Here is an 18,813-nt window from a genome sequence, read left to right as displayed (position 1 = left end):
TATAACAGGTCATTGTCGAAGCGTAGTTTACACACGATTATCCAGCGATAACACTTTTGTATCGCAAGTTTCTCGTAAAGAGAAAACATGAACAAAAATATAAACGAGTGCATAGGAACATGTACAGTTTGAGCTAAAATTATCTGATGCTGGTTCATATTACGACCCAAGTGCTTTTGTGAGTTCTCACTCCAATTCGGGATCTGATCACAATGCTTCAGACGAAGCAGCAATTTCGTCTAAGGAAATTAATACTATATGAATTGACGTCTTTTTTTGAGTACAAATCATTTTGTTTAATATATCCATTGTTTAGGTAAGGTCATGTGAGCTTCGTTGCATTTTCCCCAAAAATACATGTATCCGTGGCAGTACGATTATTTTCGTCAACTGGCATGTCAGTATCATTTTGACACTTTGCACAATAGACTGCCGACAGACACCGGATAAATGGAACAGAAAAAAACGCAAAAGGCCCATTTTTGAGACAAACTCACATACACTTCACTAGTTTGAGAGAGAAAAAAACATTTTCACACAATTCACACAGAGCTAACTAAGACATGTAAGTAGTCAAATTCCATCTTCACTGTGAAATACAGGTTTGAATATAAGCAGCGACGACCTGGGTCTCATCCTTAAGCATATAAAACAGAGCATTTTGATTTTATACAAATAAGTGCACTACAAAACAAGCAGCCTCCTGGCTGAGTTAGCTCAGCTGTTACCAATGCACATTTCAATTAAAGAACTAAAGATATCATTAAAAATCTAACAAATCTGAGAGAGGTCTACCTGTAGTATCTATAGTCGTCAAAAATATCACTTTTTACCAAAAATTACAAAACATGTTCATCAAAATTAGAGAATTAAATATATGATCACAAAATGAACTAGTCTAAGAGGTCTGCCCAAGGTACATACATTTGTATACACCAAGTAGCAAAGTAATAAGAAGTTGAGAAAGTAAAAAGTTGACATCGACTACAGTGGACATCACTTGTATGATAAGCTCTGCTCGACAGCGGAGCTAAAAAACTGCAGTTTCAATCCAGTATCTTTCAACTATGACTGATTGACTGACATAGAACTATTGTATTGCTAACTAAATCAATACATTTCAAACAAATGAGTAAACGCAGATCCCAGAGAAACCGTTTAGAAACAAACACAATGAGAAAACCAGTTGGATATAATGAATCTGATAGTGATGTAAAAATAAAAACATTGTGAATCTGCCAATCTAATATTTATTTCCTCTGCACAAGGTTTGATTGAAATCAATGTGCAAGAAAAAGCACATGCAAGTATTAGGAAGAAACAACTTTGCATAATAAAATAGGCATTGGCATTTTTACAACCTAAACCATACAACCGCTTATTTGTGGTCAAAATCTCATTCTCTATGCAGACATGTGGTGAAAACCACTATACATTATACACTCACATGCCACGTGTTCATTTGACCCAAATCTACTAAAACCCTACAATTACAATATGAATGGTCAAGGACGGCTACATAAATTTAGACCACCACCGCACTACGCACTCACAATAGTCCCCCAATAAAGGCATTGAAAGGTACATGCAAACAATGGAAAAACCACTTCAGAGACCATCTTAATTACTCATTGCCTGGCAGCACTGATGCAGCCAATCTTAGCCCTCTTTTCTCCCAGGGTTCCCCATAATCTATACTATGCACAAGCCAGCAAGTGCAATAGGTTCACACAAACAACCAAATATGATATTTCTAAAAACTAAGTATAGTGAAATCAACTCATCACATAATCACAAGTAGGTCATTTCCCATCATGCAATAGATAACCAACTCTAAGTGAACTAGACATGACGTCATTAAACCTTCAGACGACCCAATCCTGCACACGTGTATCCTTGACAAGGGGGTAATAAATAAGTGTGTATAGTGAATCTTGTGGAAAGGTGGACTCCCTGGCTGACGATGGTTGAATCTACGAATTTACAAGCAGTATTATGCTAATTAGCAGTAGAAAAACAGGGAGGGACTTGAGAAAATTGTTACACTACTGACAGTGATCCCCCTCAATGTAATGTCATATATAAAGGTCAAAACAAGGGTAACCCAGAAGGAGAAAAATGTGGGTACTGGTTTCAGATTTCATGGAGATACTTTTCCACCCTGCTGTAAACTGAAGGATATTTATTTTATTCCTGGCATTGGAATTTTATGATAGCAAGATGCATCAGTTTTGTTTAAAAATTGGGATTCTGGTTCTTTTGGTGTGTTTACTGCTCCTGTGGTAGGTTTGGCTTCGTTTGTAGCTTTACTGGTTTACTCTTTCTGGTCGAGCTGCTGCATCCTGCTAGTTTTCTTTAACAGTGTTTGGTTTCCAGGCTGGGCACAGATTTGCTTGTGGGTTACTGGATCCATTGATGGACTGTTGATTTTCTCGGAGGGTCGCTTGTTCTCTTTGTGAGATTTCAATTTCTATCTTCAATAGAATTGCTACAAAAATGTGGGGCCAAGGAAAACAAGTTGCGTAAATTACTTCACTAAAAGAAATTCAGGCACCTTAAGCTTTAAGGATTAATAATTTGCTCTACGCTAGGAAGGTTTTTTTTCAGACATGATAGAATTAGTTATTGAGTTAAACAATCATAGTTCCAGTTGATTTTAAGAGATGGAAATTTACAGTTGATTAAGCGTACATACTTGATCAATTTCAATGCAATATGGCCACATTGAATTGGTCAACTCTTGGAATGCCAAATTTGTCGTCTTCCACAAAATCAACTCAAGTCACAATTTTTCAAAAATGGCGATATAGATTTGAAATTATGTCCATATTGTTCAAAATTAAAAAAGAAATTAACATACTTAGAAACTGGAAAATTGTTGCACCAAAACTCATGGCACGGAAAAACTACCGGTACATGGTCTAATTTTGTATCACCCCTCTCTCCACAAATTTGTATCCATCCACTGCCTCTCTCCACAAATTTATATCCATTCACCCCTCTCTCCACAAATTTGTATCCATTCACCCCTCTCTCCACAAATTTGTATCCATTCACCCCTCTCTCCACAAATTTGTATTCATTCACCCCTCTCTCCACAAATTTGTATCCATTCACCCCTCTCTCCACAAATTTGTATCCATTCACCCCTCTCTCCACAAATTTGTATCCATTCACCCCTCTCTCCACAAATTTGTATTCATTCACCTCTCCACGAATTTGTATCCCCGAACATTATTCCTTGAAAATTCAAATGTGGAAAACTATGACCATCAGCAAACATGTAGCGAAAAATAGTAAATGAAAAGTAAATGAAAGGACAACTGTCAGACTTGTATTTTGAAATTTTTACAGTTGCATGAAATTTGTCTCAGATTGGCATAATATCTGGTGAAAACAAAAATTATTTATGAAGATGATTTTCCATTTTTTCAGTTTATGGAATATTGTCACTTATTATTGCAGGGAATATCTCCCACGAGGCAAGTCTTGAAGTGGAGAAGGCATTTCCGGGAAAAACAGTCGTAACCTTTCTTGAAGATCATATTGACAGGGAATATTTCCCCTCAGAAAAAAACTGTCAGATGTGAAGAAGGATACAATTTCAGAAAAATATCTTCCTCCACACTTTACAAAGAATCTTACTCTAAAGTCGCCCCCACACCATCATGGATACCATCTCGTAGATGATGTTACACTTCTCTGTAGACACCTCCACATCACCCACTCCCACATGTTATTTTCAAATGTATTTTCCCAATCAAATTTTTCCAATATGCTGTGTAGATGTATTGATAAGGCATTCAGGTTTCAGATGACTTTCTATTGATAATTAGGCATCTGCTGATTTAGTGCACTCTCTCGATAGCCAGATTATGTAAACTGTCCCAGAAGCAGAGGTCAATGTCACTAATCCATAGAAATAAAAGGATAATGCCATGCAACTCCTTACATGGGGCCTCTCTTTCAAGAAAGCCAATGAACTGAAATACACAACACTATTTCTTTAAATGCATAGCAAATGAACTGAATCAAAAATACAAATCAAATCTTGTACTTCACTTAATGACAGAAAAATAAAATCGTTCTAAACGTCATTCATTCTTTTAAATCCTATTTACAATTGTCATGTTGTAGCGTCATCACACGCATGGGAACCTCACTATAGAATACACAAATCAACAACTAGGGCACTCGAAAATGAGGAATAAAACAGAAGAAAGGACTTCACAGAAATGCTGTAAATTCTATGTTTTGATAAATATATATATATTATGCGACATCGCAGAAAATCTCCCAATATACACATGACCCAATTGTCCAACCATGTACGACAGCGTACCAAAAAAAAATCTAAAGGTCACAAGCCAAAGTAGCAAAAACATCCATACCTTGAACATTTGGACATTTTCGTTGGATGACCACGAGAAAATACAACTGCTAAAAGGCAACAAATTTTATATATTTATGAAAAATCCACCATGGCAACAGCAGTATATTTAACCTTGAAAACAGTGCCCTCTTTGGTGGAGCAGAGAAAATGTGTGGGTGTATGATATGTGATGTGATGTGGGTGTATATAATCCATTAAATCCAAGAATCGCATTTTGATATTTTCACCTGAAAAAATTTTCAACTTGATACAAAACATGTGGGAGCTAGAAATGAGAAAACACTTACACAGATTTGAAGGCTTGATGCAAGCAACAAACACAATATCTACCTCCTATTAGCAACCAATTTGGATTTAGTAAATAATTTCTGAACAATGGATGACATTTTGATATGTAATTAAATTTTAACATTTAATAAACACCACAATTTGTTCTTAAATGCTAGGGTAAAATATGACGTAGTCGTAATATTGTGAAAGCCAAGCTGCGCAATAAAATGTGCATTATGAATACTTGTATATTTCAGAACAGTATAACATGGTACTAGTAATTGGATAAGCTTTAGTGTAAAAACTTTGCACACAGTGTAGTACAACTTGCCGTAGAAACTAGTTTTTAAGAATAATTTAAAATTGTAACAATACGACTGCTAATAATGATGATCATTTGTGATTCAAAAATTAGAGCAATTATTCTGGGGGGGGGGGGGGTCCTGCATGAATTGGAACCATTTACCAGGAACATAAAATATGTGCACAGAAGTCGTAACACGAAGAGACGAGAATGTAATCATAATTGACGAGTTACTGCAACAATTGTCTACATAAAAATGTTCTCTGTAAACATATAGACAGCTAAGAAAAAAAATGCAGCACTGTAAATTGCAGCTCCAGTACAACTCAAATATCAGCATTTTTATAAGGATTCTTCAAGACTAAGTTTCATATCGATAAATGTGGTCTAAATGAAACTCTTTGGGCCACAAACAAAGCATACAATGAAATGTTGTGATTAACTTGTCGAAACTGACTTTCTGCTCAAAAATAAAATTTCAAAAAGTACATACTAATCAAAGGGAACACAAGTAACAATATCTGGTGCTCAGTGAAGACTGGTTTTATTAGACAAGTACAATATTGTTCCATAAGCACTTTCAAGGCATGATCACATACTAATTAGAACATTTTATTCCATCTCAATTGTATCTTCTTTATCCAATGTCTAGACGAGTACAAGATAGAGTTATGATTTCAATACTGTGTGTTCACATTCATCTCAGTGGGGGGGGGGGGGGGGGGGGTTTCCCCCTCAAATTTGCAAAGTAGAAAAATTTTACAGTTGAAAAAACAACCACTTTACAAAGTCAATGGTGCAATGAAAATTTTATACAGGTACAGGGTATATAAGCCCTCCCTTTTCTTACCTAGATGGCCTAATTCCTATGCAGGTACATTGTATAATGCCCCCACCCCGAGTTAGTTTACCTCAATTCTCTGCAGGTAGTGTATATAGCTCTCCTTTCCTCAAACAGTTGGCCTTAATTCCATGCAGGTACTGAATATACAGCCTTTTTATTTTCTCTCGCTGAGTTGACCTTGATTCTATGCAAGCAAGTACAGTGTATGTATATTGCTCTACTTGCAATGCTTAGGAAGTTGACCTTATTTCTTGGGTGATAATAAACTTTGCTAATTTGAAAATACAACCGTAAATGTCCATATTTTCATAACATCTGCGACACACCCACATCGACTAGGGTTAGGAATTTTAAAAATTGCATCAATAATCTACAATATCATTAAATTAATATGGTATTTTTCTACTTTACACCTCGTGTGGAAATAAAACTGCGTGTCAAAAACACCAAGGCTGGGACAAAATAAATGTGTAAACGAGAAAGCAATGTAATTGAAACAAAATGGAAAGAAAATTGCGAATAACACTCTACACAGCATGCAATAATCATCGTGTCAAACACTGATGTAAATAAATAACATTTGGGAAACGCAGTGTGCATTTTTTTTAAATTTACTTTTCATTATTTTTTCAAACCATTTACAAAAATAAAAGACATTCATATTGCATGTACCGATACTATGAACAAGGTCAGAGTCAAAACCATAACAAGTCAACGTGTTCGGCCTGACACAAGTGTCTTGTTTGTTAATAAATTCTCATTCCCTACCATGTTATCATTCATAGAGATTTTGTTGCAATTGTGACTATACTAACTAATATCGTGTTACACCACCAGCTTATTTCTATCAACCATAAAATCGTACAGTGAATTTAAATTATATAAGCACTCTTAGTAACACCGGGTGGTGGACAAGAGAAACTACGTTTGTTGGCTTCCCTTCATGTGTCAAACAGGCGAATATGGTTTCTACAAGCTAGCTAAAGAGTTAATTTTCCATGTACGCATTTTAAAAATTTTAATCTAACCAATATTGAACTACAACATCCTACTAATTACAATATGCATATTCCATTGTATGCTAAATTCAGCTGTGGAATTATTCATCAAGAAGAACCTTGTTTATACAATTAGTGACGTTTTCTATGATGTAAATAATTCCTCAATGTGGACATAATTCAACCAGCATCTCGTTAACAGGTCAACCAGGAATTTAATTTTTATCCTACATTTTTTTTTTAAATTATTTTCTATCAAAAAAACAAATTTCAGACAGAAATGTGAAATTACATTTATTGTTATGTGGGTATATTGCTAAGATGTCAGCCTTTTTTTCTTAAAATTCACAAATTTCTGAGCCACGCTTCAAAATTCAATCTTGGGTAAATACTAAAAATGACTTTAGCCTTTGCGCAAGTATTGCAATTTTTGTAACTAAGCTTCTAAATCACCATTCAGTGTTCCAAAAAGATACCTATCCAGCATACAAGGAGTTGTTCATTTGAATTAATAGAGTAAGATTTTATCAGGAAAAAGAATTTGCAAGTTAGACACAATAAATTGCATGCAAGGTCTTACAGAAAAGAAAAATGTACAAATAAGACACCATGAAAAAAAAAATTGCACTTGTTACACCCCCACCCACCTACGATTTCAAATGCTACCATAGACCCCTGATAGATTAATTATTCCCTTGGTTTTACTTTTATCAACAGTTAAATATGCTAGGATAAAATCCAATAAGAGTTACACAAAGTTGACCATAGAATGTTTGCAAATACAAAAGTTTCCTTCACAAGCAGTGATTTTAAAACCTAGTGAAGATTTCATTCAACATCAAATCAGCTAAAATAAATTTTATTAAACCAATTTAATTTAACACATGCACTATCATCATATGAAAAAGCATGTTAAGTTTTCAGACATTACTACCCATTGCAGGAACAGAAAAGTATCTTTTATCTGCTCTGACTGGATGCAGATAGTAGTATTTAAAGCAGTCATGCATGCAGAGACTTGTTCCAGGCAAGTTGGAAGTACAGGATGCGTAGAATTGTCTTGCTCTGAACTATTGTGCCATTGCATCACAAAATGACAATATTAGGGCCCGACCAACCCTCGCGTCAACAATAAATCTCAAGGTCGTTTTTTATAAACTTAAATGTATCAGCAATTCTAACAAGTGGCGACCAGATTAGTATTGTTAATTAATAATGCATCGTTAATTATAAGAAATACATTAATTATGAATGGAGAAATGGTCATTAATATTCTTTACACATGCTGGATATGCCTTGCTAAGTCCAGGTACGCACTTAGGACGAGTCTCCGAGGGAGTGGTGGCCAAAATACACAAGCCACAGATTGATCTAGCTTTACTCGCACAATAGAACGAACCTCGTCAACCAATAGAATCTGTGGCACCATAGACTATTGCGGCCTTGTCATTTGTCAGCTTGACGTTTTAATACACAATAGCTGCTAGTGTACATTATCTCGCTTCGTTGGTTTCCTTACCTGCTTTGACCGCCTCCTTGTGCTTTCTTGCTTGTTGAATATTCCACAACAATAACTTGGCCCTGCAAGTTGTATCCTGTAGAATTATAAACAAACGCAATATTAACAATGAAAAGCTTCGTTTGCATCATGACGATCGGAGGTCAAGGACAGAAATGACCAGGCAAAATAAATCTGTAATAACCCCCCCCCCCCGACTCATTCAACAGGCTTATAATATAGCTAATACTGTAGAATACTTTATTTTCACTTGGAATTTATTTTCGCTAAAGAGATGATTCCGTGAAAATAAAATCCAGCGAATAAACTTTTTTTCCTATATTTCACATTAAACTCACCCAAAATCAGTGAAAATAAATTCCAAGCAAAAGGCCCAAAAAGCCTTTTCAGCGAAAATTAATTCCAGCGAAAATAAAGTATTTCACAGTATATTAGTTTTTTCTCGGCAAGTAAGTACATACGTACGTTCGTGAACCATCAGCTGGTATAGCAGCAGAAGCACATGCATGGATAATTGATTTTTTTTTAATTAACGAAATATTTTGCAACTTAAGTCATTTTACGGTTAAGTTATCAATAATATTAATCATCTTAAAGTTACATTTATACGGTAGTCGGAATATTTATTATTTCCATCAATGAATTTGCATATCATCCAACAAATCACATGAAAAGTATCATCTCTGAGTGCTACATTAATAACAGCAAAGATTTTCTGGTTTTTTGTTTTGTTAAAGGATGATTTCATAGTGTTTCAAAGTAATGAATTTTGACTCAAATGAAAAGCTTTGGCGATAAAATCTTATGCAGTAGAGAGTAAAAAGTAGCGATGTGAAAATTACAATCTCTGTTCGGGTACTTCTCGCGTACAATACTACGTCAGGATATGCATCATGGTATCATTTAATCAAAGTATAAATACTAGCATGTAGTCGGTTGAATTTTCCCCGAATATTTAGTTATCGGCCACTCGTCTACACTAGATTGCTAAATTTTTGGTAATACGTAATTATTGTCAATGGACATAAAAGTGGTTGAAATGCAACACAGTCTGACCTGCATTTATACAAATCTTCGAAACTGACAAAAGAATTAACACAATACCAAATAACATGCCCACAAAACAAATTACAATAAAATCTGTGATTGATACTTTTATTTTTAACTTTATGAAACATACATTTGTTGAACACAAGCTTGTTTTCACTATTATTTGTACAACCGACTAAAATAGGTCAAGACTGACCACAATGTTAGCTCTGACGTTGTTTCCTGCCATGTATTGTATACATAGGTTAGAGCATTCATTAAAGAACTCTCAAGTTACGCTCTGGACTACAAACAACACCAAAGGGTCTGTCGTACAAATGTACATGATGTGAAAAAGTGGTGACGTAAATACAAAGATTTTTAAATACAAATGTGTTCATGCTATAATTTAACTACAAATCGAGTTCTTGAAGCCATACAGAAACAGAACCATGGTGAAATTGATTTGCGACATATACATTACCAAGATCCGTATATTTAGGAATGAACTTTAATTTTTTATTTTTGTAAACCTTTTTTTTTTTAATTCAGTCGTCAGTTGCAGGATTCAAATTTACTGCATACTGTAACATCTATTTCTACAATTATACATTATTAGAGCAAAATTTCATCGTCACCATCTAGAGTTTGTGTTGCTCTCAAAGAGTATTCATCCCCTTCGCTGCAGTGCTTCTATACGACAGTGTGTAGATTGCATGAATGCATGTATCCGCTACACTTTGCTACTACTACATTATGTTGAGTTTCTAACCTGCTTTCATGAGTGGACAGGATGTAATATGTTATAGTGTTGTTTATACAGCCATTTGACCTCTTGGCACCTATACAAGGACTGGGCATAAAGAAAACAGGGCCTCGAGTTGCACAAGCTATCATTCAGATAAACACATTGTTAGCCAAGTATATACAAGACAAGAGTACCGGTATATAGGACAGGGGTATACAGGACAGGGGTATACAGAAAGTCCAATGATTTTTGTGATTTCATTGGTCGACTGACATCTATGTGGAGCTTGCACAGAATGGAAACTTCATCGCCTATCATTAAAAACTTTTGAAAAATAGCATTCCCCTCATCTTGTACATCCTTGGTCAAGCCATGGAGGTAAAAATATTTTACCTCCATGGTCAAGCCAAGTTGGTAATGCATTAATTAGGCTTATCCAGGTTGCCTAAGCAGTATGTGCAGTGGTTTAATAATTCAATATTAATAAATCTAATATTGCTGGCTGCAGATCGTCTATTCCAAAGTCTGGAAATGACCAGTTTCATTTCCCTCCCAATTCCCAGATTGGTACACAAACTGACTCTTAGACAGGTGAGAAAACAACACTGACAGTCATGCTGCCTTCAGTTTGTCTAGAACAAATCTCAATAAAAAAAGATTTCAAATTCTGTGAACTAAGCTCACAATTTAATAACTTTACTTCAGTCAAGATGATGTATTTAAGGTTTTGTTTCGTTGTCATCACACTCTAAAGACTGTCAAAGCAGTTTCGTTAAATTGACATCACGCATATCCTTCAATAACCAAAATAACATTACCGTAAACAGTTTAAATCTTGCTGCAAGAATTTTTCACAACTTGATGATTTTGTAATGCATTCCCAAGGACGAGGATTACAGAATCACTATGTTTTTTAGATACCTAGTGAAATTTTCAAAACTACCAAATTTCACGTTAATATTCTAATGTAAAGTATTTCAATGTCGAACAAAACACAAACTAAACTGACCTATGACCTGAGTGTGTCCTCTAAGGGAATTACGATGCTCCACTGAGATTTTCTGCGACAATCAGTTCACTGGTGTGTCATTGACCGTACAACGGTACATTGATTGAAAAAATTACTATATTTACAGAATTTGTAATTTTATAAAACAAAAACAGTGTAAAAACAAAAAAAACCAGGTGCCTCAAGTCGCCTACAGTCAATTCAGCAAGCTGGATAAACTAGATTTTGGTGGATTTCATTTTATTTCAACTCTGAATTTTATAAAATCAGTTCTCTTAGAAGGCACAATACTGGCTATGACTAACGTATAAACACAATTTTTCACAACAAATTTGGAGAGCAGAATCTTGCTCACTTCATGTATTTTTTAACAATTTCTGCAGATTTTTGATCAAATGGATACATTTTTCTATCAAATTTCTTGATCAAAATTTTTCGAAATACATTGAAAAAGATTATGTCCCTTTATAATGTATGAAATTGAACTAAAGGTACCCTCTGTGTTCTAAAGGTTAAAGGCGAATGAGGGAAAAAATAAATTAAAAGAGCACCAAGAAATTTTCCACTTCCAGATACAGTTGTGAAAATCAATGCTCGAAACGAGACAAGAGGAAATTCAATTCAAACCATCAAATACTACGATAATTTCTGACCAAGTACAGTACCCGTAAATTATCTAGCTGGTTCAGGTCAGGTCAGGTCAGGTTAACTGATATGAGCGATATCACATTCTCATCAATGGGTTTGATTGTGACCTCCATTAAAGTGGGACAGCTCATCATTTATCAAGACTTGAAATTCACCTAGGCAATGAAGGCAATTGCCTCAATGCCCTACCTGACTGCCTTGGTGCCCTTACATTTTCACTTGATAGTTTTAATGAGAAATGGCGTTTTTCAACAGGTTTTACCTCAAAAATGGATACACTTACAATACTGAAGTTCAAGCCCTGATTCAGATGGTGGCAGAAATGAAAGCTTACTATAGGACCTCGGAGGCAGTTTTCTGAGAAAATTAGGATATATAATGATATTATTTTCCAGCAATAAATTGTATTGTGTATAATTAAGATGATTGGAGGTTATCAAAGTAATGGACATATTGCTATACATGTAAACATGCTGGAATCTCCTGAAATGTTTTGTTTTTTAACACTTGAAAGGTCAGTTTCCAGTTGTTATATTATATCAAAACCGATGGATTATCCCTCACTTTTTTTGAGGCTATTCTTTATTATTCACAAGAGCTAAAAAGATGATACTAAGGCGTGTTCAATAATGACAAGGGCTGCGTAGAGTTCAACTCCATGGTAGAATCGGAAATTCACGATTCCTACTGGATACATGAAGAACAGACAATCACACGTCAAACAGTTATTTTAATATTTGTCAAAGTGTGCGGTAAAAAAAATGCATTTTTTCATTATCTGTCAAACGGATCCATCAAGCGCATTACAGTAAAAGGAGGTCAACTCGCCAACTGAACGCTTTGATGGGAATCGTTTGCTCGTCCTAATTTGCTTATAACGCAGATACACTGGCACATTCCGAAAAAAACACATCAAGTACAAACGACAAATCAATACACTCGTATGATCACTGGAATAAAACAATTTTGGAATGTTGCCAATAAGAACCGAGAAAAGACGTAGCCCTTTGAAAGACGTAGAGCAAAGGAGCTTCGCCGTGACATGAACATCGTGCGAAATCGAGAACAAAAAATTGTTTTCGTTGTGGCTAACCAATCCCTCTGGGTGTTGTACATTCCATTTCGTTTGTTTGGGCACATCTGGCTGATCATCACACTCCCAGTGTATTTACCAAATGAGTGGCCAAAAACGCCAACGTGGAGAAATAAGATAGCCATTTTAAAAAGCAATCATACACAGTATAGTTCCATACGTTGAATGAATGCGAACGCAACACTGAGATACACGCCTCCAGTTTACTACGAGACTCTCGTATTTTTCGACGTTTTTTTGACAGAATTTCTTTCATTTCGACCTCATCACGACATTATGACTTTAAATGACACATTCGGCTACCCACCGTTTAGCTTGTCAATGGCCTTTTGGGCATTTCCCTGACTGTCACAATCGGCAAAGGCATACCCTCTGATCGATCCGTTCTCGTTTCTCGGCACGATTACGCTTGTAGTGACCACGCCATGTTCTTCAAACAGGCTCCCCAGAACGGAGTCATCGACGTCGCTGCTTAAATTTCCAATGTACAATTTACTCATACTGGACGACGGACCTTATGATAGCCCTGGTGCAGAATCCGGGTCTGTACGGCTCCGGGTGATGGGTGATTTGAGGCACTAAAACCGGACTAAGATGCTCGGAAGTATGAAGTGTTCGTGTTGAGGTGAGCACCGCCTTCGACTAAAACCAGTATAAAATACTTGAAATATTTCACCACCCCACGTGGTCTACGCACTCACGTGACTAATTGACCCCGCGCTGATTGACGTTTGTGGTTTTGCCGCGTTTAATTTGCACACTATAATTGATTGGCTATTTTATAAAGTATGAAATTATTTAACTTCTGCTTTCCAGAGAAAAATAAACGAATATTTTCGTATTTTATCGGCGCTTGATTTTTGAGAGAGCAGACCTGTTGGACGTTGCTGATGAGTTTATAATCCCCAAATTATATCCCTTACCCGTAAAATATTGTATATCGCTGAGTCCTTCTATCTTATCATTAACCGTAAATGCTTCGAATTTAATGTAAAAAAATGCACGTACACGCATGATATATTTTTTTGTAAAATGTTCAACACTTGTTAATATGTTCTTATTAACATATGCATAGAATCAACTGACTATGACGTGTATGGTTGTTTATGTGATTTTTGTCACGGTGTTATTTTTCAGAGTCAACTAAGTCGTGCATTTCCGTTATTATTTTGTGGATAATTAATTCCATGTTATGACGTCATTCGTTGTTGATTATATACTTTTTTTCGAAACGTTCATTTACGGGAGTGAGAAAATACAATTGAATAAAAAACTTTAAATTATGCAAGTATTTACAAACATTACAAACTCACTACACAACAAATGTGTTGAGTATTTCGAATACTTTTGAACAAATTGAATTATACATTGCTAACAGAGATGGAAAGTTGATTCGTCATGTACACACATTGGGGAAATATTTGCAATTGTAAGTGCCAGACCACGTGATTCTCCCAACATTCATGTGAATGGCAATATTTACTACTCTACAAGCGGACTCAAGGATAGTCAGATATGTGTAATTTTTAAAATAACAAAACACATAACTAATGAAGCCGGTCAACCTCGAGCATACCGTATATAGTTCAATTTACTGCCGGACTGGATCTAAGTAAAATTATCAATAACCGTCTTTGATACTTTCTCGAAGAAATTTTATATAATGTGGTGAGCAAGAAGAGTTGACCATTTGACCATTTGGGCATTTTTAAGGCTCTCGGCCTGACAAAAGTATTCTTTTCATCTTTATAAATATTTATATATGTCAATGGAAGTTGAATCCAACCAGCCAATCAACGATCGCCTTGCGCGCTGACGTCATTTGAAAACTTGAGTATTCTCGGCACAACAAAAGTGTTCCCTTCATCTTAGAAATATTTATAAATTTCACAATTGAATGAACATAGATCGTCGTTGCGCACCGTACTCGTTGATTGATTGGCTGGTTTGCTTCATCTGCAATGGAAATCTACATACTGTATTTATAAAGATGAGGGATGCTTTTTTACACCAGGATTATAGTTGTATGTTTATTTCAATACAATGTGTTAAACTATGGTTCTTCACTCACCTCGTGTATACATCTCTCGCCTGTTTCATTTGGAGAGGTTGCTCACGGTGACACCGAGGGAGCAATTACAGGGATTTTGATAAGCAAATCTGTGCTTGATAAATTTGTTCATTATTTACAAGTATCCCTTTCATATTTCGGAGGTTGAATAAGTCGTGTAAAACATTGGGTGGGGGGAAATGTTGCTCATTACTCGTAAATCAAAACAGCTATCCACACTGTTGCGTCCAACAAATTCAAAAACTAGTAATACTAGTAAACAAAAGAAATGCTTAATTTAACAAATGCATTATTATTACATGTAAAACCTTATGACAGCCCTGGTAGTACGGTCGAAACGATTGTGTGTACCGCCTAACATTCCGTTTTTTTCTCAAACCAGGTGATAAGCACACGTCACCAATGAGATTACGCGGCTTTAGTTCGACCTAGACCTCGCACCGAATTGAAAAGGTCGTTCTCCTGACTGACTGACCTTGGCATATACACGAAACCAGGTGTTGAACCATTTCACAATTCGTGACCAAGCACTTAGTATATTGCCTACATCTGATTTTGTCATTTTTTACACCTAACATTCCGTTTTTTTCTCAAACCAGGTGGTAAACACACGCCACCAATGAGATTACGCGGCTTTAGTTCGACCTAGACCTCGCACCGTATTGAAAAGGTCGTTCTCTTGACAGACTGACCTTGGCATATACACGAAACCAGGTGTTGAACCATTTCACAATTCGTGACCAAGCACTTAGTATATTGCCTACATCTGTTTTTGTCATATTTTATTTAAATAAGCCCATTACAATTTTTCTAGCTGGTAATGAAGACCTGTATCTGTTTAGTACCGTACCTGCCATGTGTGGTTAACCAGCGGCGAAAGTAATGTGTATCGACTCGGGAACGTACGAAAGTGTCGAATAAATTGTTAAAACTATTGAAAACACCACTGACTGTTTCAAGTAACATCTGAGACAAACAGAAGTGCAATCTTCATCCTTTTTTATTCAAATGAAGATAATCCAATTAAATTGAATTGGATTAATTGAAGCATGAAGCTTTATATGTGTGTCGCTGGCTAACTTGGATTGTTTGTTCAGGGGTATTAACATGCTGGACATTCATTACCTTTAATCAACCGCCTTTCTTATGCGGTTGATCTCTTTCTTATAAGTTTTAAGTCCCAAGAAAGTTTCCAAATAAATTGCCCAGACAAACCAAAGGGCTACTGCACTGAGCGTAAAATAGCAGTTTTTAATAAGGGTAATCGTATTCTAAAACATGTAGAACTCAAGCTTGACAGAGAACAACTAGAATTACTTATTACGTAATAATAATTTACACCAATTGAAAAATAATGCTCACAATAATAAATTGAATACTATTATTATTTATCACTCAGTGTGTGCTTGCAGGCGAACTTGCTTCAAAACTTTTTCACCGACTTGTTGTGACAGTTTTGAAAAGTGTGGCGGTGAGATTTGTGGTCACCCCAGTCCCTCTGATTGTGTGGTAACGAAATTAACAGTGCTTGGAATTTTCTGGAAGATGTCAATCTAGTTTTCTATAGATTTCTTTTTGGCAAATAAATGCGATAAAAAAGCTGGAATTACTCAGTATATCGAATTAAACTTATTGTTATTAAACACATGCCATATTTGTGCAGGTTTTCCAAATAGACAATTTTTATGAATGATTATATTAGTGAATATTGTCACCGAAATGTCAAATATACTCTCCCAGAAATGTAAAATTATGTTATTGAGTCGGATTTATATAAAAAGTATCGTCTTTCCCGACCTGGAGAATTACATTATGACAACAGCAAAATATCAGGAAACAACTTGAAGCTGCGAATCTACAGGCCTATCAAACTTATTGTTGTGTTTCAAACAAAATTTATTAAGTGTTAACAATTCAGAAAACTACAATTAATTAAGAAATAGGGTTAGGGCGAACTAGATCAATTACACCAACATACAAGATACAAGTAGTTCTACAAAACCTACAGTTGAAGATGTATTATGTAATTCATTGCCTAAAATTTGATATGAAAAGGGATGTGTAACTGGCATACTGTCAGTAACTTCGAAGTCTTTTGTTCTAAATTGTTGCTTTACTATACTTACCATAGTACATGTATGATTAGCCTGATATTTAGGCGTGAGTGGTGCCCTCGCCGGCCGAATGTTGGGTTTGGAGCACCGATGAGGGCGCAACTCACGCTAATGTATGATGTCAAGCAATAAAATTGTATCGAATTGTGTTTTGTGCTACAATATGGCCACATTCGGTGATCTTGTGTTTTCAGGACGTATTAAATTAAAACTACTGTGTAACAGCATCGTCCGCCTGCACGGTGTTGCTCCGTTCGGACATTAGTGGAGTGCTTCGCCGGAACATTCACCTTGAAAATTCAAGATGGTGTAACAGTCGTGTATTTGCTTTATAACACACCGTCTACCACTAGTACCAGTTAAAACACCCACACGTCGGAGTTGTAGAATCTGTGGCGGCGGCACCGGTGGGCAGAGGGGCAGTCGCCTCCTCGAAAAAATATTGGGGGCGTCGCTCCCCGAAAATCAAGCTGAAACTCCTTGTGTAAGCAAATTTTGCCCCTCAAAATGCAGGAAACAGCAGAGGGTCTTGAATTCAGATATCGCCCCCACATGCAAAATTTCGTGCCACCGCCTCTGATAATACAACGTAAAGTAGTAACGATACCAAGCTGTCACTACAAGTTTGATGCAGAATACAGCGTAAAGTAGTAACGATACCAAGCTGTCACTACAAGTTTGATGCAGAATACAGCGTAAAGTAGTAACGATACCAAGCTGTCACTACAAGTTTGATGCAGAATACAGCGTAAAGTAGTAACGATACAAAGCTATCACTACAAGTTTGATGCAGAATACAGCGTAAAGCAGTAACGATAACCATCAGTCATTACGGGTTCGATAGAGAATGCAACGTAGACGTTACCAACAAGTCATTGCGCCTTTGTTGTAAAATATAGTAACAAAACACCGTCTGCACTAACAATACCAACAAGTCGTTACGGTTTTGTTGTAGAATACAACGTCTACAAGTAACGACATACACAAATCAGTATTGTAGAATGCAACGTGCAACAGTAACAATACATACCTATCATTACGAATTTGTTGTAATATACAGCGTAATGCAGTAACGATACCCGCAAGTCATTACGAATTTGTTGTAGATTACAACGTCTAATAGTATCGATAACCTCAAGTCATTACGAATTTGTTGCAGAATACATCGTCTAATAGTAACGATACCCTCAAGTCAGGATTGTAGAATACAATGTACAACAGTAACGGTACCCACCAATCATTGCGGATTTGTTGCATTACAAGTAACAGCAGAAACGATACACACACAAGTCATTACGAGTTTGTTGTAGAATACATCGTCTAATAATGACGATACCCTCAAGTCACGATTGTAGAAGTCAGTCAGTCATTTCAGGCTTTTGTAGAATATAGCGTAATTATTACTTCAATTTTCGTTCCAGAAATTACGTCATTTTACCAAATAGCGTTTTTTTGGTCACTTTTCAACACAAAATTATGGGCACCAGTCCTCCGTAAAAAGCCTTTATTGCGTCATTATATTTATGTGATACCGGTATTTATATAATATTTTCGTTGCGGCTGATGTAAATCGGGAATCTGAATTGATGTTGTTAGCAAGCACTTCAGCGACCGTGACATAAAGTAATATCAGACGTAATTTACACGATAAAATATATTCGTATTTAAATTGAAGATAATTTGTTGTGCTACCGTAAAGTTACGTCGCATATATTGAAGAGGGCGCTGTCCACAAATTACCCACATTTACTACTACCGTGACACATACAGACA

General features: G+C 36.0%; 1 protein-coding gene across 2 annotated transcripts in view; it reads right to left on the bottom strand.

Moving 5' to 3' along the window:
• LOC100377528 (insulin-like growth factor 2 mRNA-binding protein 1) overlaps positions 1-13,497 on the bottom strand; it is a 37,071-nt gene extending 23,574 nt beyond the window's left edge. The window contains exons 1-2 of one of the 2 annotated variants that reach the window (XM_085501187.1): positions 13,163-13,497; positions 8,329-8,404 (exon numbers count right to left, since the gene is read on the bottom strand). In XM_085501187.1, coding sequence (XP_085357313.1) covers positions 8,329-8,404; positions 13,163-13,355 — 269 coding nt within the window. In that variant the 5' untranslated portion in view covers positions 13,356-13,497. Of the gene's footprint in view, positions 1-4,391; positions 4,484-8,328; positions 8,405-13,162 lie in introns of those variants that run through there. The other variant, XM_085501188.1, reaches the window with a different exon arrangement.
• Between the last annotated feature and the right edge of the window lie 5,316 nt (positions 13,498-18,813).

Source organism: Saccoglossus kowalevskii, chromosome 7 (assembly GCF_978046115.1).
Source record: "Saccoglossus kowalevskii chromosome 7, keSacKowa6.1, whole genome shotgun sequence".
In the NCBI taxonomy this organism is placed as follows: Eukaryota; Metazoa; Hemichordata; class Enteropneusta; family Harrimaniidae; genus Saccoglossus; species Saccoglossus kowalevskii.
Note: the sequence above shows the minus strand (reverse complement) of the source record. Positions and strands in the feature narration are given on the sequence as shown.